Genomic DNA, 26,078 nt, shown 5'->3' on the forward strand with positions numbered 1-26,078 from the left:
CCAGAGATAAAAACACAGAAGGAGCTCAATCACTTAACTTTTTTTTTTTTTTTAACTTTATGGAGAAGAGAAAAAATAGCCAAAAAAAAATTTCCCTGAAATCTGGAGAGAGGCAGCAGGCTTAACTGACCTCCACAGGGTGAAGAAACTAGAACCACCAACTTTCAACCCTGGGCGATAAGGACTGAACAATAAGGGTTGCCAACCCCTTGCTCGACCACCTCTACAACCAGGAGGGATGGCCCCACCAGGACCTACCAACCCTTTGGGAGGCAAGCTCCGACAGCTGAAGAATTTGATATGTATTCCTTTTTTTTTTTTTTTTAAAGTCACAGACTGCAGGTTTTACACCTCCACCATCTGCTGGAGACAGAAAAATACTGACGGACTGCAGGTGACACCTCAGGTTATGTGGCAGTGTCAGCAAAGCTTTCTCTGTCTCCATCTGCTGGAGGGGAGGCAAAATCCAGGAGTCTGAACCAATCTGCGTATGTACAGAAAAACTATTTTTCTGCCTGAGAAACATACAGAACCACCACTACCTCTTCCCTATCACCAAATCAGACTAACATTTCACCATTCATCTGATTCTGTCTTCTGTGCTTGGAGTCTATGATTTTGATTGACAAACAGGTGGGACAGCAGAGCTAAGCAGCATTGAACTGACAGCTTAAAAGTTTTAAAAATGCCTCTCTCAGGCTCCTTGATAATGCCTCTTGAGGGCTACTTAGTACTGCCTGCTTCTGGTCAGTCTATGTTGCCCTCTCCAGGGCTTGTTTCAGTGTTTGGGCGCTCTACAGGGCCTGCCTCAGTACCTCCTGTAGCGCCTACCTCAGGCCTCCCTGCAGTGTCCCGCTTAGCGTTTCTTCTGCTGCATTCCTCAGGCCTTTCAAAACTGTCTCCTTCTGGGCAGTCCTTGTTTTCCTCTCCAGGGCACTCTGTGACATCTCTCTCAAAACTCTCAGCAGCCCATTTCTCTAGGCTTTCCATGGCAGTTGTTTCTTGGCTCACAGCAATATCTCTAACTGTAATAGTGCTTATTTCCTCAAGAGCACACTGCCACATCTCACTTAGCTCTTGATCCATCTCTGCGGCCAACACCTGTATTTCTGCTACCGTCTGTAGCCATTTCTGTCGCCGGGCATATATGGGATCTAGGAGTGACTGGCCCCACTGAGCTGGCTTGCTTTTCCCTCTCTGCTGTCTCTTGGGACTGCGGAACTCCCACAATGCCGAAATACATTACTGTGCATTTCTCAAGGCCTTGGGCTTCTCTTTCTTCCTTTCCCCAGGAAATAAGCCCCTGCACTTATCTCTCCAGGAATAAGAAAACAAAAAAACCTGCTGGCCCCTACTCATCACTTGACCCCTGACTAGACAGGCAGTAATAGTTCCCTTGGCCTGTTGAGCCAACACTGGGTGTGTATACATGAGACTCCAGGAAAAGAAAAAACACCTTCTGCGGGGTTTTTTTTTTCTTCTGTGCACTTTACACTAGTGTTTCTCTGTGCACTGCTTACAGCAAACACTCTCTCCAAAAAGATTTTCTCTTCCTTCAGTGTGCTTTTGCCCTAGCGTTTCTCTGCACGGTGCTTAGAGCAAACAATTTCTCAAAACAAAAAAATTCTCTTTTCCTTCAGTGAAACAGAATTCCTGCCAGTGCAGACACTCAGGCTGATGCAATATTGTGCACTCGGCCGAGCACAAGGCTTTGGAGTGTTTTGGATGCACGTCCAAAACTCCGCATGAAATTAAGGGATTAGCACGTAGCTAACAGTGCTCTTTACATGCAAATTCATGCTGATGAGGCTATTAGCTATTATCCCGATGCAAAAAAAAAAAAAAAATGTGCGCCTGATGAGCACATTCCATTTTTACTTTCAAAAATTAATGCCTACCACAGAGCAGGCGTTAATTCTTGAGGAGTCCCAAAAGGAAGCAGAAAAGCAGAAAATACTTCTTTGCTGTACTTCCTCTGACTTAATATCGTGGCAATATTAAGTCGGAGGAACCGAAAAAAGGAGAACGGTAAAAACAAGTCACCGGCGGTCAGGTTAGGGAAACGGGCGCTCAATTAACGAGCGTCTATTTTCCCAACCCATGGCTGTGCACAGGTTAGGAAAATGGACGCTCTTAAATTGAGCATCCGTTTTCCTAACCCACTGACAGCCATCTCTCCTGGGTGCCCAATGCAAAATTTTCCCTACAGCATCCTTTAACCGTGGCAGCCAATTTAAATATTAAATTGGGCGCACAGGAGAGCTGAATCAGTGTGCGTTAAGAGAGCGGGCACTCAATCATGAGCACTAGTTTTACGCACGCTGATATTGCATCAGCTTGTCTACAATTCTGCCAGTGCAAACACTTTCTACAAACTCCTCTCTCTCCAGACACTTTTAGGCTTGGACTTCTGCCTATGCAGTTGTTTAGTGCAGAAAGTCCCCAATGTAACACCATATGTCACAGAGCATGAGCGGTCTATGGCTGACTAGAGAATAGATTCACAGTCTAGACTCCAGTTTTCCTCTTGCACAACTTTATTCTTCACACATCAAACATAATTCAAACTGCTTATATTGCAGTACATCAACAAAACAACTTCAGTAGGTCACTTATGTTATATGGAGTTGCCTTCTCCTTTTTCCCAGGGCCTTTTTTGTTCTCCTCTAAGCCTAACTTTATTCCTGCTCAGAGGAGACACCCTGCACCCAGAAAGCCCTGTGTTAAGTGGACCTGGCCCAGACTACTGGGACCAGTCTATCAAGGTGTTCTGAGGGTTTCTATACAGCACTCTGCCACAGTCCCCTTCCTATTGCATCAGACCATCCAGGAAAGACTCAAGTCAATTTTTGTCTGAATATGCATGACTGATCTGATCAGATTCTTCCAAAAAAGGATTACAATATTAAATGCATGACTATGCAAAACTAGATAATTCTTAGTGAAACCAGCATGAGCTAAAAATTAGCCTAATCCTACAACAGTCCATATATAAAAGTAAGCCAGCACAATTCAATTAATCTTATATAAAACACAAGACACCCATTGTAAGTGGGTGCTCGTAAATCTCCAACAGTTAACTTTCAAACTGAAAAAGAAGATTCAGGAACTCTTATTTTCTAGAGACGTGGGAACCAGAACTACAGCCCGCATGCTGAGGACTCTGGAGAATGTACACTCTACTGCCTGTCTCTTCTCTGGAGAGTTGCAGGGAGACACCATGAACACATCCTGAGGAACACTGCGAAACTCCAGCCATCTCATATCACCCTTCAGAACCCACTGGTCCATAGTGATCTCGACCCACCTCCAATAAAAAAGAGAGATGACCTCCTATCTCCTTTTCCAAGAAGTAGGTTGGTATACCTTCATTGGGAGGCTCGGGGTGCTCCACTATCCGAGCCTGCTTCTCGTCTGGGTTGCCTGGGACGAAAGGACTGAGATCTATCCCAAGGTCGAGTCTTCTGAAAGGCCGCATCTCTGTAAGGCCAAAAACAATCAGAACTCCCTAGTACAACCTCTGGAGCTGAAGGAACGTGGCGCTTATTTCTTATCCACTGGAAATCAAGGAACCGGGAACTCACTTCACTTATTGGCCATTTTCTCCAGCTCACTCCCAAACAAGAGCAAACCTTTAAAGGACAATTTCATAAGGTTAGAATTCAAGGTTGAATCAGTCGACCAATTTCTCAGTCATAGCTGACGCCTAGCCGCAACTACTGAAGTGGGTGAAGTGGTCCGCACTTCACTCTGGGTGAAGTGCGGACCAAATCGCAGCCCACATCTGCCAAAAAAGTGGCTTTTGGTTCCATCAGTCTCCTAGAATTTACACCAGACTGATCGACTTCATGAGAGAGCAGCAAACAAGAGCAAGCTATCAGAGAACAACAAGAAGCTATCTGCAAGATCATTGCCTTTGCCTCAAAGGCTTGCTTAAGGATAGCCTCAATATTTCTATCCTGTGCATCCTTCAAAGCCACTCCCTCTTTAACGGGAATAGTCGTCCGCTTGGTAACAGCACAGACACGCGCATGTACATTTGGAAAACCCAATTGCTCTCTCACAACCGGATTCAGGGGGTACAGACCATCCAAGACTCGTCCCCTTTAAAATTTGCTTCCAGGGCACCCCATTCAAGATCAATTCTTTCTTTAACAGCCTCCATAACAGGGAAAAAAACATGAGATTTACACAAGGAAACCAGAAAGGGATTTTTCTTTGGCTCAGACATGGATTCATCTCAGCTACTCCCAACATCTTTAATGTCTGGGAAATGAGATCCAGCAACTCATCTCTATGCAAAAATTGCAACATAAGGTTCCAATCCCAGAGGAATCTCCCCATCCTCCAGTGAGTAAGGATTGATCTCAAACATGCCATCTGGATCTGTATCGGGGAAAACCAGTTCCAGGTGTACTCTAACGCTTACCCGCAGCACCAAGCATGCAGGATTTCACTGTCTGTGACTGGATAAGATTGGCCAGTGCAGGGGACTGCACCTGAAGAAAAGACTGCAGTCCTTGACAAAATTCCAGCCAAGAAAAGGCTGAAGATCCAGACCAAGCCCCGGGGCAGGTGTCCTGAGCCCAATGATCTACCTTCCCCTCTTGACGAACCAGTTAGGGGAGCCCCAAGATCAGGCGATCCTTCTGGCAACTCTTTCTCCATTCCTGCACCAGGCTGGGAAGAACCAGGCTTAGTAAAATCAGAGGGGAGGTAATTCCCCCTGAGCCTCCAAACAACGCTGACACAAGTTAGAAGGAACACCAGGCTGAGATGCCCTAACATGACACGCCACACACAGGGCAAGGCACTTAGGTTTCTTCGCTACAGGCACCATCAGATAAGGCGTACAACACTGTGCTGAAATAAGCATCCAACTTGAGCTATGACTGGATGAATACTTACCAGTAATCCCTCAGGACCCAGAGTCCCACAGAAGGATTATTGACACACTCATGCGGCAGCCAAGGGCAGGAAGCTGAGTCCATCTGTCTACACTAAGGAAAACAAAATTATCAGGCAAGTAATTTCTCAATTTCCTAGCATGTAGAAAGATGGACTAAGGACCAGTGAGATGTACCACAGCTACTCCCCAACAGGATGGGAGGCTACCTGCGGTCCAGACAACACCACACATACAAAGGCTGCATCCTCCTGGACCTGCACATCCAGATGATAAAACCTGGAAAAAGTGTGCCTGCTTCTTCTGCAGGGAGTGGCAGGGAGTGGCTTCAAAGATGCATTTCTCTAGTTTTACATAAAGCTGCAGGGAGTGCAGGGAGTGGCAGGGAGTGGAGTGGCAGGGAGTGGCTTCAAAGATGCATTTCTCTAGTTTTACATAAAGCTTGTGAGCTCGCAGGCATTGTAGTACTTGTTGGACAACTAATTGGCCACCAGTTCAAATTCTGCAGAACCCAGAAGATGAACAAGGAGATTCCATACTGATATCTCCCACACTCCTGCACTTCAGCCCTTGGACAAGATGAGAAGCTGTTAAAAACTTTATTTACCTCTCTAGTGGCTAAGGATAAGGAGAGTAATTGTTAACTTCTCCTTTCCAAAATATCAGATATACTCCCACAGGATGTCATATGCCATCCTATTCATTCCATTTATGAAACGTTTGATATGACAACCCACATCTCTTCAGCATCAATTGGAACACGCTAGATGGTTTTATAGAGAGCCAGTAGCTTGCATGATTTATTTATTTATTTAGCACTTTTCTGTACCGACCTTCATGAATAGATTCATATCAAATCGGTTTACATGAAACATAGGGACTAACCATTTAACAAGAGGCAAAAGTTACATATAACAAGGAGAAAGAACTTGGGGGGCTAGGGTAGCCGGAACATGAAATGCCACAGAGGCATTCAAACACTGCACGGAGCGGCAGTAGCCACAGAGGCATTCACAGAGCGGGATGCCAGTGGCCAGTAGTTGGTGTTCCACCTTTACGGAGTGGAAGGATGGAGGGCTGCTATTTCCAAAAAAAAAACAAAAAACAGGGGTGGGTAAGAGTATGGGGCAAGGGGGTGGCCTGCTTGTTACAGCGGTTGCTACCCCTAATTGAGCTGAATGTCACTTGGATGCAGATACAGAGCTGCTCTCTAAATTGGGTGGAGGGGAATTAGGGCTGGAGAGTACTGGAAGCCAATAGTAACAGGTGGGAGAGAGAAAAAGGGAAAAAAAATGGATAAAGTGCGTAGCTTGCTGGGCAGACTTGATGGGCCGTTTGGTCTTCTTCTGCCGTCATTTCTATGTTTCTATGAACACATCCCGAGGAATACTGCAAAATCCCAGTACATACCCTTCGCGTATCACAGGACCCACTGGTCCGACGTGATCTCAACCCACCTCCAATAAAAAAGAGAGAGATGCCCCCCTATTTTCTGTTCCGGAAGCTGGGTTGGCAAACCTTCATTTGGAAGCTCAGCAAGGTCCACCACCCGAGCCCGCTCCTTTCTTGGGCTGCCGGGGATGAAAGGACTGAGACCTACAGAAAGGCTGAGTCCACTGAAAGATCATCCCTCTGTAGGGACGAAAATGCCTGGAATCCCGGAAACGACCCCTCATACCAAAGACATGCTATAACTGTTTCTCATCCTCCAGCAACCAAGGCACCGGAGACTTGCTGCACTTACTAGCCAGTTTCTCCAACTCGCTCCCAAACAAGAATGAGCCTTTAAAGGGCATCTTGGTAAGATTGGCATTGGAAGCTGTGTCAGCTAACTACTTTCGTAACCAGAGTTGATGCCTGGCGGGCCGGCCACTCCTTTGGCTGAGGTCTGGACCAAATCACAGCCTGTGTCTGCTAAAAAGGTGGCAGCAGGCTCCATAACCGCTCTGGAATTCTCTCCAGACTCATCAACATCCTGACAGAAAAGCAGACAAGATCTCGTCACTAGGGCATAACAGGAAGCAATCTGTAAATTTATTGTCACTAACCTCAAAGGCTTGCTTAAGAATAGCCTCAACCCTTCTATCAGGTACATCTTTCAAGGCCATTCCTCCCTCTACAGGGATAGTCGTCCGCTTAGACACGGCACATACTAGAGCATCCACTATGGGAAAACGCAAACGCTCATTCACAGTCAGATCCAGGGGGTACAGGCCTTCCAATGTCCGACCCCCTTTAAAATTTGTCTCTGGAGCATCCCATTCCAGATCAATCAATTCCTGGATGGCATCCATTACCAGGAGGAAAAAGAAAAAAAAAAAAAAAAAGAGGCTTTAGGTGAGGAAACCAAAATGGGATTTCTTCCTTGGCTCTGACATAGCACCCGAACTAGGGATACCCAGCTGTTTCAAGGTCTGGGAAATCAGGGCTGGCAGTTCATCTCTATGAAAGAACCGCAACATGGTTCGATATGATTCCAGCCCTGAAGGAATTTCCCCATCTTCCAGGGAGTCAGGATCAACCTCATCATCAGTGCCATCCAGATTCCTGTCGGGAACACTCGCAGAGAGCCGAGGCGAGCCCCAGAGCTTAAGCATGGGACTGGAATGGGGGAAGCGGAGGACTGCGCCTGAAGAAAGGCTTGTAAGCCTTGAAAAAATTCCATCCAAGTTAAAGCAGCCGGATCCAGACCAAGCCCAGAAGGAATTGGAGCAGGTCCCACAGAACTGCCCTTGCCAGTGGAGGAGCTGGTCAAGGGAGAGTCAAGATCTGGCGTGCCTCCCGACAAGGCCCGTGACCAACACATCATCAGAATGGGAAGAGCCAAGCTTAGCAAACTCTGAGGAAGACAACTCTCCCGGAGCATTTGAGCAGTGCTGACACAAGTTAGAAGCTAGGTCAGGCTGAGAAGCGCTAATATGACAGGCAACACGAATAGGAAGACACTTAGGTTTCTTGCTTACTGGCGCCATCGCTGTGGTAAACATGCGTCGGAATGGCACATGCTCAAAAAAGAAACATGCCACTATCCACGCCTTCATGCAGGGTCCCCCTTCAGTCTCGTAACATAGAATTCACGAGCGAAAAAATAAAATAACAAATTGCATGAGAACCCAACTCCGTGAAGTGGCGTTCGGGTTTCCTGAGGACTAACATCCTGCTGTCCTAGGAGAACACCCGTTACAGGTAAACAACTCTGCTTTCTCCTAGGACAAGCAGGATGGTAGTCCTCACAGATGGGTAAATACCAAGCTATAGGCTGCTCCCGGTAAGGCGTATGACTAAAGGCACTTAACCAAGTGCCAACAGGCACAAAATAATTGCGGTGCTGTTGGTAACATAGGGACACAGCATGAACCCAAACAATGGGCCCTAGGCAGGGAGAGTTGGCTTTTTAAGCCTGGAAGAGGTTATGAAAGACAGATTGGCCAAAGTTACTGTCAGGTCGACCATCCTTGCCCAAGCAGTAGTGAGCAGCAAACGTATGTAGAGGCATGGCGGCATTGGTAGCCGCCATGCCTCTACATTGGCTACGAGTGGGCTACCAATGCCGCCATGGCTCTCACTGAATGAGCCTTAATGCAACCTCCAAGCTGAAGGTCCAACTGTGGATAATAGAAGGAGATGCAATCCACCAGCCAGCTGGACAGAGTTTGTTTGCCCACCGCAACACCCATTCTGTTCTTGTCAAAGGATATGAAGAGTTGTGTGGACTGCCTGTGGCCTGTAGCGCATTCAAGATAGAAGGGCAAAGCCCTCTTACAGTCCAAACTGTGTACAGCCCAAACTGTGTACAGCCCGTTCGCCTTGGTGAGAATGAGGACTCGGGAAAAAGGTGGGCAGAATAATAGACTGATAAAGATGAAAATCAGTCACTACCTTAAGCAGAAACTTAGGGTGAGTACGCAGGATCACCCTATGATGAAAGAACTTCGTGAAGGGCGGATATGACAACAACGCCTGAAGCTCGCTAACTCTGCAAGCTGAAGTGACCGCCACAAGGAAGTGAACATTCCAGGTTAGGTACCCAGATCGCAGGAGCACATAGGCTCGAACAGGTCACGCATGAGCCACACTAGCACCACGTTGAGGTCCCAGGACACAACAGGAGGACGGCATTGGGGCGGGGGGGTTCATCTGAAAAAACCCTCGCATAAATTGCCCTACTATGGGCTGCACAGAGATGGGCATACCACCAATACCTTGATAGTAAGTGCCGATGGCACTCAGGTGGACCCTGACCGAGTTGGGTCTTCAGATCAGCCTCCAAGAGGTGCCACAGGTAGTCTATCTAGTAACCGTGGTGTGGGGCAGGCAAATGGAGCCAAGTCATGACCTCCACATCAGACGGAGAACCTCTTCCACTTGAGCCTGTAAGAAGGCTTTCTTGAAGCTACCAGAACCTGAGACACGTCATCAGAGAGGTCGAGGGACTGCAGGACTAGCCTCTCAACATCCAGGCCAGAGCTAATGACCTGATATTTGGATGGTGCAGCCTGCCCCGATCCTGTGTGATCAGATCAGGGGAGGACCCCAGACGGATGGGCTTCTCTGACCAACAGGTCCTGCAGGACTGGAAACCAGACATACCTTGGCCAATACGGGGCCACCAGGATCATGGCCCCCTTGTCCTGCAGAAGCTTCATGAGAGTCTTCATTACCAACGGAAGCGGAGGATACGCATACAAAAGACCCTTGCCCCAGTAGTGGGCAAAGGCGTCCGAGGCTGGCTTCCCATCGCTCCTGTACAGGGAGCAGAAGTGGCTGACTTTGCTGTTGGACAGTGAGGCAAAAAGATCTACATCTGGGGTTCCTCACTACCAAGTGGTCCAGCGATCACTCATATGGTCAGAATGCCCAACTAAGGCGGTCTGCCAACACATTTTCCATCCCAGCCAGGTAAATCGCTCACAACAGAATGCCTTGGGATAGGGCCCAGGACCATATCTGCATCGCCTCCTGACAAAGGAGGAAGGAGTCCATGCCTCCCTGTTTGTTGATGTACCACATTGCAACCTGATATTCCATTTGGATCAGGACAACTCTGTGGGACAAATGATCCTGAAATGCCCAAAAAGTGTAGCGGATCGCTCAGAGCTCCAGGAAGTTGATCAGGCAGCGCACTTCCTGTGATGTCCAACGACCTTGTGTACGGAGGCTGTCCTCATGCATCCTCCAACCCAAGGTGGATGCATTGGTGCTAAGCACAATCTGGTGTGGGGGAGCTTGAAATTGAAGTCCCCGCTCCAGATTGGAGAGATTTTACCACCAAGATAGGGAGGCCTGAAGAGGCTGCGTTATGCAGACACTTGCATTGAGGTCCTGGGTTACCTACAGCCACTGAGTGTGTAGGGTCCACTGAGCACTAGCGGGCGAATGGGGTAACATGGACAGATGCAGCCATGTGACCCAGAAGACAGAGTAACAGGCGAGCAGAAACTTGAAACTGTGGTGGACCAAATCCACCAGTGATGCCAGGGCACATGCTCTGTTGTGGGGCAGAAACGCCTTGGCCTGCACCATATCCAATCTGGCCCCAGTAAAGCCCAGATGTGGAGATGGGCTGAGATGGGACTTGGGGTAGCTGATGACAAACACCAGAGACTGCAGCACATGGGCAGTTAGCATCAGGGTGCAGAGCGCCCCCTGCTGGGTGTTGCTTCTGATTAACCAATAATCAAGATAGGGGAACACATGCACTCCCTGCCGGCACAGGTGTGCCCCCACAACCTCCAGGCACTTTGTAAAGACCCATGAAGCTGAAACAAGGCCAAAGGGCAACACATTGTATTGGACATGCTCCTTGTCTCCTAGAAAGAGGAGATACTTCCTGTGGCTGGGGAAGATTTCAATGTGGGCGTAGGCATCCTTTAAGTTGAGGGAGGACCTGCCAGAGGGGTAGAGAGAGACGGTGTATCTAACAGCTCCCGTCGACCTCTAGGTGTCGACGCCCCTGATGCCAGAATAGATAGATCACACTTTCTGGCAAAAAGCTTTTCTATCTTATCCAGCCGAGCACGATGGCTTTTGGGGGTCATCTGGTCACACACATGGCACCCTCGGACGTCATGTGATACCCCCAGGCAGATAATACAGACCTCATGCGGATCAGTAATCAACATGGTCTGCAGGCACTGGGGGCATCGACAAAAACTGGATAATGCCATGAAAAATAGCCGGCAAGCGGTCGATGGCCGTCTGTCACCGAGAGGCGACTCGCCGGGAATCGACTACACGAAAGGAAAAGTTTTAACACCTACCAAACGCTGGACAGCACTGACCGAAGAAGAGGGTCCCAGCACCGAGAACATCGACAAATGACTGGGAAAAATACTTTGAAAAAGATGATCAAAGAGCAGAACTTCACCACTGTGAGACAACTATGTCACGGAAAAAAGAGAAAGAAGAGGGACCCCGCGTGGACGCATGGATAGTGGCATGCTGGGCATGCTCAGTGTGCCAGTCAACATTCTAGAAATTTTGACAAAAGTTTTCCCATGCCATGCTCCATCTGACGATGTCACCCATCTCTGAGCACTACCATCCTGCTTGTCCTAGAAGAATTGTACTAATGATGCATAAAGAGAATATAAAGTTCCACCCAAATCTTTCATGCAAACTACTAAACATATTTAAAAAAACAAAACACACAGAAAATAAATTAGGTCAATCACTGTGAATAGTTTAAGCTGAAGTATTGTACTTGAGCCTCTGAATTATCTCTACATTTGTGTATTTGCCAAGCACATTTCCAAGAGATGTTTTGAAAGCTCATCATTAACCACGTTAATGTTTTGGATTTGTTTGTAAAATCCTAAATTTGCTAGTTTCGTTTTTTTCCCCATGCATACAATTTCAACACAAGTGGTATACAGATCTCCAATGTATATTTTATACAGTGTGTGGAGAATTTCTGACCTTCAAAGAGAAGTAACAATCTGACAATTGCATCTTTAATCCCCTATTTAAAGCATAATTAAGATGATCTGAAAAGTAGATTTTGGATCACTGACTGGCTATTGCATTGTTTAGGACTGTATAATAGAGTGCATTAGGGAGCCATAAGGCAGGACTGAACTTTCAGAAGGAAATGGTTGGGGCAAAATAAAACCTTGTTTGCATATTTGAACTGTTTTCCAAAGCCATGCTAAGATTAGGAAAAAAATAAAAGGCCAATGGCACTTACCAAATTTATGCTGCCCGTAGGGGAGCCATTAAAGGATTCTATGGAAAGAAAACATGATTTAGAATGCAGAAAATGCTCTCTAAACAGTTACTGTAGCTAAGGGTCACGCAACAGGAATCAATTCACGTCAGCTAAAACATGACAAAACATTAAAGAAAAATGAACAACTCTGTGGCACACACCCAAAACCTTAGACTATAAGCCCCCATGGTCTCCAACCAAAACATCTCAATGAAAATGTGTGTGCACCTGCAAGCCGTATAGAACAGGGCATTCATTCACTGGAGAGCAATTCATTTATGATTTCAGGCTCATAACAGCACATTAAGCTGTCTAATATAGCACAGGCATGAAGGAAACAGCGCACTCATGACCAGAAGGAAGTGTTAGCTCTAGCTTAACTTTATTATTCTTGCTTCATCACAGAAGGGCGTAATACTGAAAAGCCTTTTAGTATAGTGCAGGAAAAGCTTGATCTCATATCACTTTTGTATCAGCCTTGCTTTGTGTACTACGCACAACACCACTATAAAAACAAAACCAGGTAAATCATATTCAGCTAGAAAAAAATATACATTAAGATATGCAAAAGGTCAGTAGCTACAACAGATGCTTTGACAACTCTCACAAGTTCAAACTTAGGATAATTATATGCCTTTTTGCATTTATTTGCTGATAGCTTCACCATCTATCTGTAACTTCAAACAGAAAATTACAACCTTAAACATCTTTTCAGTTTTTACCCTAGATTTTTAATGAATTTAGTGCCTAGAGAACTTTAGAGCAGACTAAGACAACACTATGTAATATTTAATAAAGAATGTTTATCAAGATTTAATTACTTAATTGGCAAGACAATTTTACATGTGCTGCTAAAGAATATATAGAATAATTAAAAGGATAGGAAAAGAAGGGGGAAAAACTTCAAAATAATAATAAGTAAAGGTACAGGTCATAGAAGGTACAGCATTGGGGACATGTCTTGGGTTTTGGTGCTGGTTCAAATTTGTCCCTGGTCAGATTTTATTTCTGACCTGGTAGTAGGATACCACAAATTTTGCTGCTATAGCTGTGTTTCTCCTCTTTCCTCCAGGATTATAATGAGTTTTTTTGTGGGAAGTCTTGGATTTTTTTCTGACAGATTTGGGAAATGTGCATCTCTAATATCTTTGTATTTTGTATAGCACAAGAGGAAATGCATTTCTGTTTCTATTTCTTCAGTGTTGCATTGCATATATAAGTGGAGGGAGTTTGTGACTAGTTGTTGACAACAAAATTTGAATATTCTTTTTTGCATGCCGAGCAGTAGGGGAATGTGTCATAATTCTACTCTCACCCATTAAGGATGTTTCTGTAGACATAGACAGCCTGCAGAACTAGATGTGTAGGATTTCTACCTATTCTGTATAGTCTGGGCTCAATGATAGACCCAAGACCTCACTCCCATAGAAGGATTTCTTGAATGATGCTATTAAATAATTTAAACAGTAGTTCTACTGGGGTGAGGTGTATTTGTCCAGAAGATTTTTTGTGGAATAAAGGGATCTTAGAGCTTTTTCTTGTAGTGTCTCTACAGTCAATTTAAAACTCCCAAATGCACTTAGTCACACGCTAAGGTATGTACATTCTAGGGTATGCTCAAATTCTTGTTTATTTAGGAAGAATTTGAATTTATGCTAGATATATTTTGCCTTTTCTGGAAAATAAGAATTTTTGTTTTCTCTAGGGCCCAAGATGTGCAGTAGGTCTCTAGCAAGTTTAGGTTCTCTTGTAGACTTTCAGCAGTGGGGATAGAATGACCAAATCGTTGGTCACTAGTTTTAGCCCTGTAGCTGAGGAGTTCTCTAGTACTATGGGGAAGTCACTGATGCAGATGCTAAAGAGAGTAAGGCTCAGGTTACATCCTTGTCTCACTCCTGTCTACCTGTTGAGTACATCTATTTAATTATATCATATGTTTTTCCCCCACTTCCATATTGTAGTAGTTTAAAGCTGAGGCCACGGTGCCAGATAAGAGTTGAAGGCTTTTGTAAAGTCAATAAAACATGCAAATATTCACCATGAGGAGGTGTTCTTTACATGTTTGTTGATCAGTATTTATTTATGTGCTTTTATATACCGTTGTTTGGAGCTGGCTTTCACAACGGTTTACAATAGGAACAACAGTACATATAACGTTATGCAGGTGAAATAGTAATACATAGGAATGTTTATTAATAATAATAATACATAGGAAACATTTAACATGAAGAAAAAACTAATAAAGTTTAACAATTGTAAGGTGTAAAAGTGTAATTGACTGTAGTATGTAATCACTGTAGAGGGTTATAAATAAGAGGTACAGGAAGATTCTAAAGGGTGGGGTTGGTAGTGGGGTAGGTAGTATTTGAAAGGTAAAGATGTGATCAGCGGTTCTGTGTTTTGAGAGGAACCCAATCTGACTTTGGGGAAGACTTCTGCTGTTTTAATATTCGTTTGTTGCAAAGGCCGCATCCTCCCGGGTCTGCACATCCAGACGACAATACCTGGAAAAGGCAAGCAAGGAGGACCATGTCGCAGCTCAGCAAATGTCGATAGGGGACAACAATCTAAGGGGTGGATTTATCAAAATGCGGTAAGTACCGCTTGCGATAGCAAAAGGGGCGTGTTTTATGCTAATATAGCATTTATCGCAATTTGCACTAATTACCTGTGCGAAGAGCTAAGTTAGCGCAAATTGCGATACCATTTCAGATTCTGCGATAAGTGCCAGACCTGTTGTATTTCCATCATTCAACCACCAGGAGAGAGAGAGAGAGAGAGAGAGAGAGCGCGAGCCTGGTCATAATATCATGGCCCATAGGTAGGTATTTGTATCTCTATGGTAGGCCCACCTAGTAACTCGAGGTGGGGTTTAGGTATGAGTGTAGGGGGTTAGGGGCCACTTTGACATTCTACATGACACCTACGAACAGAACAGTGGTGTCTTGTGAAGATTTGCTGGCCTTCGGAGTGAGGAAACTCACTCCAAGATGAGATTTGGGCAAGGTTCTCTCAACCTAGCTTGATGGAATCTCTACCTGGGTAACATCAAGCTAGGTTGAGAGAACCTTGCCCAAATCTCATCTAACCCCCTACACTCATACCTAATCCCCACCTCGAGTTACTAGGTGGGCCTACCATAGGGATACAAATCTCTCTCTCTCTCTCGCTCCCTCTCTCCCCAAGGCTCTGAACCTGGCAATTTAGCTGAAATCGGACTTACGGGAGACATCGCAAATGGCGATGAAACCTTACCCGCACTGTCACGGCAGCTATCGCACAGCCTAACGCAATCCAAAGAGGTGTTGTTAAAATCGGCGTTATGGCTGTGCGATAGCTCTTCGCAGACAGGCTAACCCAGCCCACTCTCCGCCCCTAACTCCTCCTATTTTCTGAATTTGCATCGCACCATACGAAACGGTGCGATCGCATGCGGTAAACACGTTTTCACATGCGGTAAGGGCCTATCGCATGCGTTAACGGGGCTTTTCGCATGCGATAAGCCCTTAACGCATGCGAAAACGCCTTATCGCATTTTGATAAATGACCCCCTAAGTTCTGCCCATGACACTGGCTTGAGCCCTAGTGGAACGAGCCCTAATCTGACTAGGTAACGGCTTCCCTGCATCCACATATGCAGCTGTGACTACCTCCTTAATCCAGCGAGCTATCATAGCCCACGAGGCCGGCTCTCCCTGTCTAGTACCGCCATGAAGAACAAACAGGCGAGGCGACTTCTGGAAACGCTTAGAAACCTCCAAATACTTGACAATATGTCTCCTGACATCCAAGCGTTGCAAGAGCAATACTCCTATGCATCTCTCTCTCTGTCCAGAGATGGACTGATTCAAGTGAAACTCAGTGACCACCTTCGGTAAAAAGGAAGGAACAGAACGCAGCTGTACTGTTCCTGGAGTCACCTGAAGGAAAGGCTCGGGGGGAAGACAAGGCTTGGAGTTCAGAAACCCTATGGGCAGAGCAAACTGCCACAAGGAACACCATTTTCAAGGTCAGTAACCTCAAGGACAGGGTACACAGGTCTAGATGTAGGGCCTGCCAAGAAATCCAATACCAAATTAAGAATTCAATAGGGCACTGGAAACCACAAGGGAGGACGAAGATGGTTCACTCCTTTCAGAAAACGGGCCATAACAGGATGAGCCGACAAGGATCCACCATTCTCCTGACCCCTGAAACTGGCAACAGCCACTACTTGAACCTTCAAGGAACTGAGAGCCAAGACTTTATTCAAGCTATCCTGCAAAAATTTGAAAATGAGCAGAATCTTGACTAAGGAAGGAAGAGTACCTCGATCCTCACACCATGCTTCAAACACTCTCCAAACCCGCAGATAGAACAAGGAAGTGGAAAACTTTCTAGCTCTCAGTAAGGTGGAAATCACTTCCCCAGAATATACCCGCTTCAGAAAGCGAGCCCTTTCAAGGGCCATACCGTAAGACAAAATCGAGTCGGATCTTCATGAAGGACAGGTGCCTGCCACAACAGGGTCCTGAATGCTGGAAGCCACAGAGGGGAATCCACCAGGAGCCTCTGCAGATCTGCATACCATTGTCTCCTGGGCCAGTCTGGAGCTACTAGGAGCACCATCCCTCTGTGATGCTTGATGCTCCAAACAAATCTGCCCAACATGGACCATGGAGGAAAGGCATACAGTAACTTGTCTTCCGGCCATTCCTGCACTAGGGCATCGATCTCAAATGACTTCGGATCTCTCCTGCGGCTGAAGAATAACGGAACTTTCACATTCCACAGAGTTGCCAGGAGGTCTAGGAACGGAAGACCACAGTGGTTCAGAATCAGCTGAAACACCTCGTCGGACAACGCCCACTCTCCTGGATCCTGACTTTCTCTGCTGAGAAAGTCTGCCCTTATGTTGTCTCTGCCTGCTATATGTGAGACTGAGATCATCTGGAGAAGTACTTCTCCCCATTCCATAAATTGATCTATTTCCAGTGACACTTGTTGGCTCTTGGTACCTCCTTGACAATTGATGTAAGCCATAGTCATTGTTTTGTCCGACATTATTCGGACCGATCAACCTTGCAGCCTGTTGCCAAACTGTAAATATGCCAACCGGAACGCCCTGGCTTCCAGCCAAATTGATGTTCCAGAGAGACTCTTCTGCACGCCAGCATCATTGCGCTGTCAGCTCCTGACAGTGAGCTCCCCAACCAAGTAGACTCGCGTTCGTTGTCTGTACTAGCCAGTCCGGTGGGGCTAGGGAGACTCCCCCCTCCTTAGATGATCCACCTGCAGCCACCACTACAGTTGGGAGGAGACTTCCATCGGCAAATGGAGCTGAATCAAATAGTCCTGAGACAGCAGGTTCCACTGAGACAGCTGGTAGTGCTGCAGAAGATGCACATGCGCCCTTGCCCACAGTACCACTTCCAATGGTTGCTGCCATTAAGCCAAGTACCTTAGGTAAGACCACACGGTTGAGCGCAGAGTGTTCATTAACAGACAGAGCTGCACCAGCAACTTCTGAATTCGAGCTTCCGGCAGGAAAATCTTGCCCAGCTTCATGTCAAAACCGAACCCCGAGATATTCCAATGATTGAGCAGCCTGAAGACTGCTCTTGGCCAGGTTTACTACCCAGCCAAACTCCTGCAACAGGGAAATCACCTTGCAAGTCAACAGATGGCTCTCTTCCAGCGACCTGGCACAAATCAGCCAGACGTCCAAATACGAGTGCACTAGGATTCCATCCTCTCTCAACTCTGCCGCAACTACTACAATTACCTTGGAAAAAGTTCTGGGAGCAGTGGCCAGACCAAAGGGCAGCACTCGAAACGGAAAGTGGCATCCAAGAACTGCGAACCGCAGGAAGTGTTGATGTTCTAGTCAGATGGGAATGTGGAGATATTCCTCGGACAGATCCAGAGAGGTAAAAAATTCCTCCGGCTGCATGGCCATTATCACTGAGCATAATGTTTCCATGCGAAAATGCTTCACTTGCAGATGACGGTTGACACCTTTGAGGTCCAGGATGGGAAGAAAAGAGCCCTCCTTCCTTGGCATAATGAAATAAATGAAATATCGCCCCGTATTTTCTTGAGATGTGGGCATTGGGACCACAGCCCTCAGACTGAAGAGCCTTGCCAATGTACTCTCCACTGCCTGCTTCTTCTGCGGGGAGTAGCAGGGAGATTCCATGAACACGTTCTGAGGAACACTGGGAAACTCCATTGCATATCCTTCTCGAATCACCTCCAGGACCCACTGATCCAATGTGATCTCGACCTATCTCTAATAAGAGAGAGAGAGAGATGTCCCACTATCTCTTGCTCCTGGAGGTGGGTCGGCAAACCTTCACTGGGAGGCTTGGGACGTTCTACTACCGAGCCTGCGTCTCTTCTGGGTTGTCGCGGACGAAAGGACTGAGACCTACCAAAGAGTCGAGTCCTCTGATAGGTCGCTCCTCTATAGGGTTGAAAATTCTTGGATCCTCTAGCACAACCTCTCATGTTAAAGGAGTGCTGCAACTGCTTCTTATCCTTCAGCAAACGAGAAACTGCAGATTTACCCCACTTACTAGCCAGTTTCTCCAACTTGCTGCCTAACAAAGGCGAGCCATTAAAGGGCAATTTGGTGAGGTTAGCCTTGGAGGTCACATCGACCAACCAATTTCTCAACCATAACTGATGCCTGGCCACTGCTATCGAAGCCACCCCTCTGGCTGAAGTGCGGACCAAATCACAGCCCGCATCTCCCAAGAAGGCAGCAGCTGGTTCCATAACTGCCCTGGAATTTACCCCAGAGTCATCAACCTCCTGGGAGAGAAGCAAACAAGAGTGAGCCACCAAGGAACAACAAGAAGCGATCTGCAAAAATCATTGCCACCGCTTCAAATGCTTGCTTAAGGATAGTCTATTTCTTTTTCAATGCATATCCAGCATGGCTCTCTGCTTCAACGGCAGGGGAGAAGAAAAAAAAAAAACCAACAAGGGCTGTACAACATAGTCTAGGTAAAACAAATAAGCATGGGTGTAGCTTGCTTATCGCGGCGGTTACTGCCCCTACTACCCCTAACTAATCAAGCTAGATATTTCACTTGGATGCAGCTCCATCACTGCTCTCTACATTAATGGTGGGGGTGGAAGGGGAATAGAACAAGGAGCTAAGAGAAACAGATAAGAATGAGAGAAAAAATGTGTGAGGCTTGCTGGGCAGACTGGATGGGCCATTCGGTCTTCTTCTGCCGTCATTTCTATGTTTCTATGTTTTTAGACTGAGCGCCCCTCAAGGATGCTCTTCCTTCCACGGGAATAGTGGTCTGCTTGGAGACTGCACACACAAGTGCATCTACCTTCGGAAAACATAAGTGCTCTTTCAAAAATCGATCCGCTTTGAAATTAGCCTCTGGGGTGCCCCACTCAAGATCAATCAATTTTTTAATAGCCTCCATCACGGGGAAAAAACAAGAGGCTTTACGCAAGGAAACGAAAATGGGATTTCTCTTTGGCTCAGACACTGATCTGACCCAGGAACTACAAGCATTTTCAAGGTCTAGGAAATAAGAGCTGGCAGTTTATCTCTATGAAAGAACTGTAACATAGTTCTATATGGTTCTAATACAGGGGGAATTTCACCATCCTAAAGAGAGTCAGGATCAGCAACATCATCCATGCCATCCGGATCTCTATCCGGAGGTCCTGCTGCCACTCTAGGAGTACTCCGACGCTTGAGAGAAGATCCAGGCAAGGATTCTACCTGCACCTCTGCTCTGGGAGAACTGGACAGGGCTGAGGACTGTGCCTGAGGAAAGGATTGTACCCCCTGCAAAAATTCTACCCATGAAAAAGTAGAAGTATCCAGACCAGGAGGTGCCTGAAGTGTACTCATTGAGCTACCTTCCCCTGCTGAGGAACTAGGAAGAACCAGTAATAGTGAAATCAGAGGAAGACAATTCTCCCTGAGCCTCCAAACAGCACTGGCACAAATTTGGGCACTCCTGGCTAAGACGCCCGAATATGACAAGCAGTGCAAAGAGAAAGACATTTAGGCTTCTTAGGTACAGGCGCTACCGACAGTGCGCTAAGTAGCAGCCGGACCCTACCTACGCACCCTAAAATAAGCACCCAAAAAACTTAAGTGCACAGTATTACTTGTGCACAGAGGAAGGCGAGTAGCCACTATGGCATTGCTTAACGTGGCCATACAGGCTACAAGGCCCGATTGTGCGTCCAAAAACTGAGCACACAACCTGGGTGACAGCTAGATGCACACGCCGGACCGATAATCCTGTAGAGGGCAGCCGTAGAAAGTGCAAGAAATGCCATGCTTAAGGAGGCTACTCAGCCTGCTAGGCTGCCCATGACCCTCAACCTCCCATGGAGCAAGACAAACTTCAGACCGGTGCGCCGAGCATAGAGGGAAGGAGGAAGCCCTACAGAAAAGTTGGTCTCTGTATAATCCTTTTTTTTTTTTTTAAACTCACTGGAGCTCAGCCTCCGACTGTGGGAAGAGAGGGCATGTGCCATCACCACTGCACTCAGCTTCCTGCATCCGCTGCCTTTCAGCTGCTTAAGCAGCTAAGTCCACACCAGCTGAAACCAGCTACTATACCAAGGCACTCATCTGAGGTACCATAGAAATCACCTCAAGAATTTTCGTCTGTGGGAGGGACTATTTGGTATCACTGCAAGAGAGTGGGGCAAATTTATTTCTTTAATTCTCCTTTTCTTTAAAATGAAGCAATCCTCAGTGGGGAGATGCACATCCATCATCTACTGGAGATGAAGAATAATGGCAGGCTGACGTCACTGCAGGTATATATGTACTGTGAGGTTAGCTTGCTCCATCTCCATCTACTAGTAGAGGTACATAACCCACTTGTTCTGGATTCATCTAACTGGATGCTAAGAAATAGATCCCAAGTTACTATTCCTTATTGATTAATAGTTTATGGACTTCTCCTCCAGGAACTTATCCAAACCTTTTTAAAACCCAGTTACACTAAATGCCTTAACCACATCCTCTGGCTATGAATTCCAGAGCTTAACTATGCGCTGAGTAAAAAAGAATTTTCTCATTTGTTTTAAATGAGCTACTTGCTAACTTCATGGAGTGCCCCATAATCCTTCTATTATCTGAGAGAGTAAAGAACAAATTTACATTAATCGGTTCAAGTCCTTTCATGATGTTGTAGACCTCCATCACAGCACCCTTCAGCCTTTTCTTCTCCAAGCTGTTTAGCCCTAACTTCTCTAGCCTTGCTTCATAGGGGAGTCGTTCCATGCCCCTTATTTTGTTCACCCTTCTCTGCATTTTCTCCATTGCAACTATATCTTTGATATGTAGTGACCAGAATTCAAGGTGCAGTCTCACCATGGAGCGATACAGAGGCATTATGACATCTACTGTTGTATTTGCCATTCCCTTCCTAATAATTCCTAATATTGTTTGCTTTTTTGACCACCACAGCACACTGAGCTGATGATTTCAGTGTATTATCAACAATGATGCCTAGATCTCTTTCCTAGGTGGCAACTCCTAAGATGGAACCTAACATCGTCTAACTACAGCAAGGGTTATTTTTTCCTATATGTAAATGTTGTACTTTTCAGCAAAATATTAATAAATCAAATACTTATTAAAAGATTTTACATACCACTTATAATAGAAAAATCATGCTAAGCTGTTTACATGGAAACATAAAAACAAAACAAAACTAGTCAAACAAGCAATGCAAACAAGTCATAATTCAATAAAATAAAAATTTTAAATGTCTCAGCAATACATATTAAAAGGGAAATACAGATAAAACTATTCAGAAAAAGCAATTTGAAATACATGTCCTTTTACCATTTTTTCCCAGATTAAAATTTAACAGTCTTCTATTTCCTCCTCTCTTAATAGAACAAGAAATTAATTGTGTGGTATTTTATAGAAGCTTTAAGACCTTACGTGAATGCTCTGGCAAGCCTATATAAAGGCAATTACAATAATCCACCGTTGATAAGATGAAAACCTGAACCACCATGCAAAGGTTACTCTTAGGCAGAATGTACCACAGTATTCTTATCATTCTAAGTTTTAAAAATGCTGATTTAATGACAGCATTCAACTGCAGTTTAAAAGATAGTTGGGAATCATATAGCAGCGGTTCTCAACCGGTGTGTTGCGACACACCAATGTGTCGCCAAGCACCAGCTGGTGTGTCGCTGCTCCCGGTGTCCCACAGCCACAGTTATACTTCCCTTTACCTTTTTCCTGCCCCCGAGGGCCAATGGGAAACCTCCACCCTTCTTCCTGCCCCCGCGGGCCAATCGGAAGCCTCCTCCCTTCTTCCTGCAAGTGGGAGGAGGAAGCCGCTGATTGGCCGGTGGGGCAGGAAGAAGGGGGGAATCTCACAGCCTGGGGGTGGGGTGGTTTGAGGGGGCTGGGAGGAGTGGCAGTGTCCAGGCCTGTGGCGGCGAACAAACCCGACCCTGTAGCCACCGCGGGCTGGAAGTGCTGAAATTAAACACAGCGGCGATCCACAAAGAAAAGAGACCAGCCGCGCCAGGATTTCCCACTTCCAAAGCGGCAGGAAACCGCGATAGAGTAGGGATTCCCCAAAGCAGCAGTGAGTCACAAGCATGAAGAGGCCGGTTGCTCCGGGGATTCCCCCACCCGATGCAACAATGAGAGTGGCAAAGCAGCGATTAAAGTAAAAGTGGCACTCAGCCATGCTGGTTACAGATGGGGCAATTGGAGCTCCCAGCGGCTGTAAAAGCAGGCAGATGGGGGGCCGTGGGAGCCTAGGGATATCCCGACAGCCAGAAGAAAGGCTTGAGTGCTGTGGCATATTTTTCTAAAATAAATGTTTTCTGCTTCAGTGCAGCTGAGAAGGCAGCAGCAGCCCTGGGAAATCTGCCACTGCAAAATTAAAGGGGAACACAGCATTGGGGCTCTAAGCAAAGTGTGTGACAGAGACAGAGACTGGGCAGAGAGGTGACTGGGGGGTGTGTGTGTGAGAGACAGAGACTGGGCAGAGAGGTGACTGGGGTGTGTGTGTGTGTGTGTGTGTGTGTGTGTGAGGGACAGAGACTGGGCAGGGAGGTGACTGAGGGGTGTGTGTGTGAGAGACAGAGACTGGGCAGGGAGGTGACTGAGGGGTGTGTGTGTGAGAGAGAGAGACTGGGCAGGGAGGTGACTGGGGGTGTGTGTGTGTGTGTGTGTGAGAGACAGAGACAGAGACTGGGCAGAGAGGTGACTGGGGTGTGTATGTGTGTGTGAGAGACAGAGACTGGGCAGAGAGGTGACTGGGGTGTGTGTGTGTGTGTGTGTGTGAGAGAGAGACAGAGACTGGGCAGAGAGGTGACTGGGGTGTGTGTGTGTGAGAGACAGAGACTGGGCAGAGAGGTGACTGGGGTGTGTGTGTGTGTGAGAAACAGAGACTGGGCAGAGAGGAGACTGGGGTGTGTGTGTGTGAGAGACAGAGACTGGGCAGAGAGGTGACTGGGGTGTGTGTGTGTGTGAGAGACAGACTGGGCAGAGAGGTGACTGGGGTGTGTGTGTGTGTGAGAGAGACAGAGACTGGGCAGAGAGGTGACTGGGGTGTGTGTGTGTGTGTGAGAGACAGAGACTGGGCAGAGAGGTGACTGGGGGTGTGTGTGAAAGACAGAGACTGGGCAGAGAGGTTACTGGGGTGTGTGTGTGAAAGACAGAGACTGGGCAGAGAGGTGACTGGGGGGTGTGTGTGTGTGAGAGACAGACTGGGCAGAGAGGTGACTGGGGTGTGTGTGTGTGTGCGAGAGACAGAGACTGGGCAGAGAGGTGACTGGGGTGTGTGTGTGTGTGTGTGCGCGAGAGACAGAGACTGGGCAGAGAGGTGACTGGGGTTTATGTGTGTGTGAGAGACAGAGACTGGGCAGGGAGGTGACTGAGGGGTGTGTGTGTGAGAGACAGAGACTGGGCAGGGAGGTGACTGAGGGGTGTGTGTGTGTGAGAGAGAGAGACTGGGCAGGGAGGTGACTGGGGTGTGTGTGTGTGTGTGTGAGAGACAGACTGGGCAGAGAGGTGACTGGGGTGTGTGTGTGTGTGCGAGAGACAGAGACTGGGCAGAGAGGTGACTGGGGTGTGTGTGTGTGTGTGTGTGCGAGAGACAGAGACTGGGCAGAGAGGTGACTGGGGTATGTGTGTGTGTGAGAGAGACAGAGACTGGGCAGAGAGGTGACTGGGGTGTGTGTGTGTGTGTGTGTGTGTGAGAGAGAGAGACAGAGACTGGGCAGAGAGGTGACTGGGGTGTGTGTGTGTGTGTGTGTGTGTGTGTGTGAGAGAGAGAGACAGAGACTGGGCAGAGAGGTGACTGGGGTGTGTGTGTGTGAGAGACAGAGACTGGGCAGAGAGGTGACTGTGGTGTGTGTGTGTGTGTGAGAAACAGAGACTGGGCAGAGAGGTGACTGGGGTGTGTGTGTGTGTGAGAGACAGAGACTGGGCAGAGAGGTGACTGGGGTGTGTGTGTGTGTGAGAGACGGTGACTAGGGTGTGTGTGTGTGAGAGAGACAGAGACTGGGCAGAGAGGTGACTGGGGTGTGTGTGTGTGTGAGAGACAGAGCCTGGGCAGAGAGGTGACTGGGGGGTGTGTGTGAAAGACAGAGACTGGGCAGAGAGGTTACTGGGGTGTGTGTGTGTGTGTGAGAGAGAGACAGAGACTGGGCAGAGAGGTGACTGGGGTGTGTGTGTGTGAGAGAGAGAGACAGAGACTGGGCAGAGAGGTGACTGGGGTGTGTGTGTGTGTGTGTGAGAGACAGACTGGGCAGAGAGGTGACTGGGGTGTGTGTGTGTGTGCGAGAGACAGAGACTGGGCAGAGAGGTGACTGGGGTGTGTGTGTGTGTGTGTGTGCGAGAGACAGAGACTGGGCAGAGAGGTGACTGGGGTATGTGTGTGTGTGAGAGAGACAGAGACTGGGCAGAGAGGTGACTGGGGTGTGTGTGTGTGTGTGTGAGAGACAGAGACTGGGCAGAGAGGTGACTGGGGTGTGTGTGTGAGAGAGACAGAGACTGGGCAGAGAGGTGACTGGGGTGTGTGTGTGTGTGTGAGAGACAGAGACTGGGCAGAGAGGTGACTGGGGTGTGTGTGTGAGAGAGACAGAGACTGGGCAGAGAGGTGACTGGGGTGTGTGTGTGTGAGAGAGACAGAGACTGGGCAGAGAGGTTACTGGGGTGTGTGTGTGAAAGACAGAGACTTGGCAGAGAGGTGACTGGGGTGTGTGTGTGTGTGAGAGAGACAGAGACTGGGCAGAGAGGTGACTGGGGTGTGTGTGTGTGAGAGAGAGACAGAGACTGGGCAGAGAGGTGACTGGGGTGTGTGTGTGTGTGAGAGAGACAGAGACTGGGCAGAGAGGTGACTGGGGTGTGTGTGTGTGTGTGAGAGACAGAGACTGGGCAGGGAGGTGACTGGGGTGTGTGTGTGAGAGACAGAGACTGGGCAGAGAGGTTACTGGGGTGTGTGTGTGTGTGTGTGTGTGAAAGACAGAGACTTGGCAGAGAGGTGACTGGGGTGTGTGTGTGTGAGAGAGACAGAGACTGGGCAGAGAGGTGACTGGGGTGTGTGTGTGTGAGAGACAGAGACTGGGCAGGGAGGTGACTGGGGTGTGTGTTTGAGAGACAGACTGGGCAGGGAGGTGACTAGGGTGTGTGTGTGAGAGACAGAGACTGGGCAGAGAGGTTACTGGTGTGTGTGTGTGTGTGTGTGTGTGTGTGTGAAAGACAGAGACTTGGCAGAGAGGTGACTGGGGTGTGTGTGTGTGAGAGAGACAGAGACTGGGCAGAGAGGTGACTGGGGTGTGTGTGTGTGAGAGAGACAGAGACTGGGCAGGGAGGTGACTGAGGGGTGTGTGTGTGAGAGACAGAGACTGGGCAGAGAGGTGACTGGGGTGTGTGTGAGAGACAGACTGGGCAGGGAGGTGACTGGGGTGTGTGTGTGAGAGACAGAGACTGGGCAGAGAGGTTAC

General features: G+C 47.4%; 1 protein-coding gene across 7 annotated transcripts in view; it reads right to left on the bottom strand.

Moving 5' to 3' along the window:
- Window positions 1-26,078, bottom strand: part of SNX13 (sorting nexin 13) — a 447,782-nt gene that overhangs the window by 154,452 nt on the left and 267,252 nt on the right. For 5 of the 7 annotated variants that reach the window (XR_003854521.1, XM_029589038.1, XM_029589035.1 and 2 more), the window contains one exon: window positions 12,093-12,130. Coding sequence is in view for 4 of the 7 variants with exons in the window: in XM_029589038.1 (XP_029444898.1) it covers window positions 12,093-12,130 (38 nt within the window). In the remaining 3 variants the exon portion in view is untranslated. Of the gene's footprint in view, window positions 1-12,092; window positions 12,619-26,078 lie in introns of all 7 variants that reach the window. The other 2 variants (XR_003854523.1, XR_003854522.1) reach the window with 1 other exon arrangement.

The sequence above is a fragment of the Rhinatrema bivittatum genome, chromosome 2 (genome assembly GCF_901001135.1).
Source record: "Rhinatrema bivittatum chromosome 2, aRhiBiv1.1, whole genome shotgun sequence".
NCBI classification, from domain to species: domain Eukaryota; kingdom Metazoa; phylum Chordata; class Amphibia; order Gymnophiona; family Rhinatrematidae; genus Rhinatrema; species Rhinatrema bivittatum.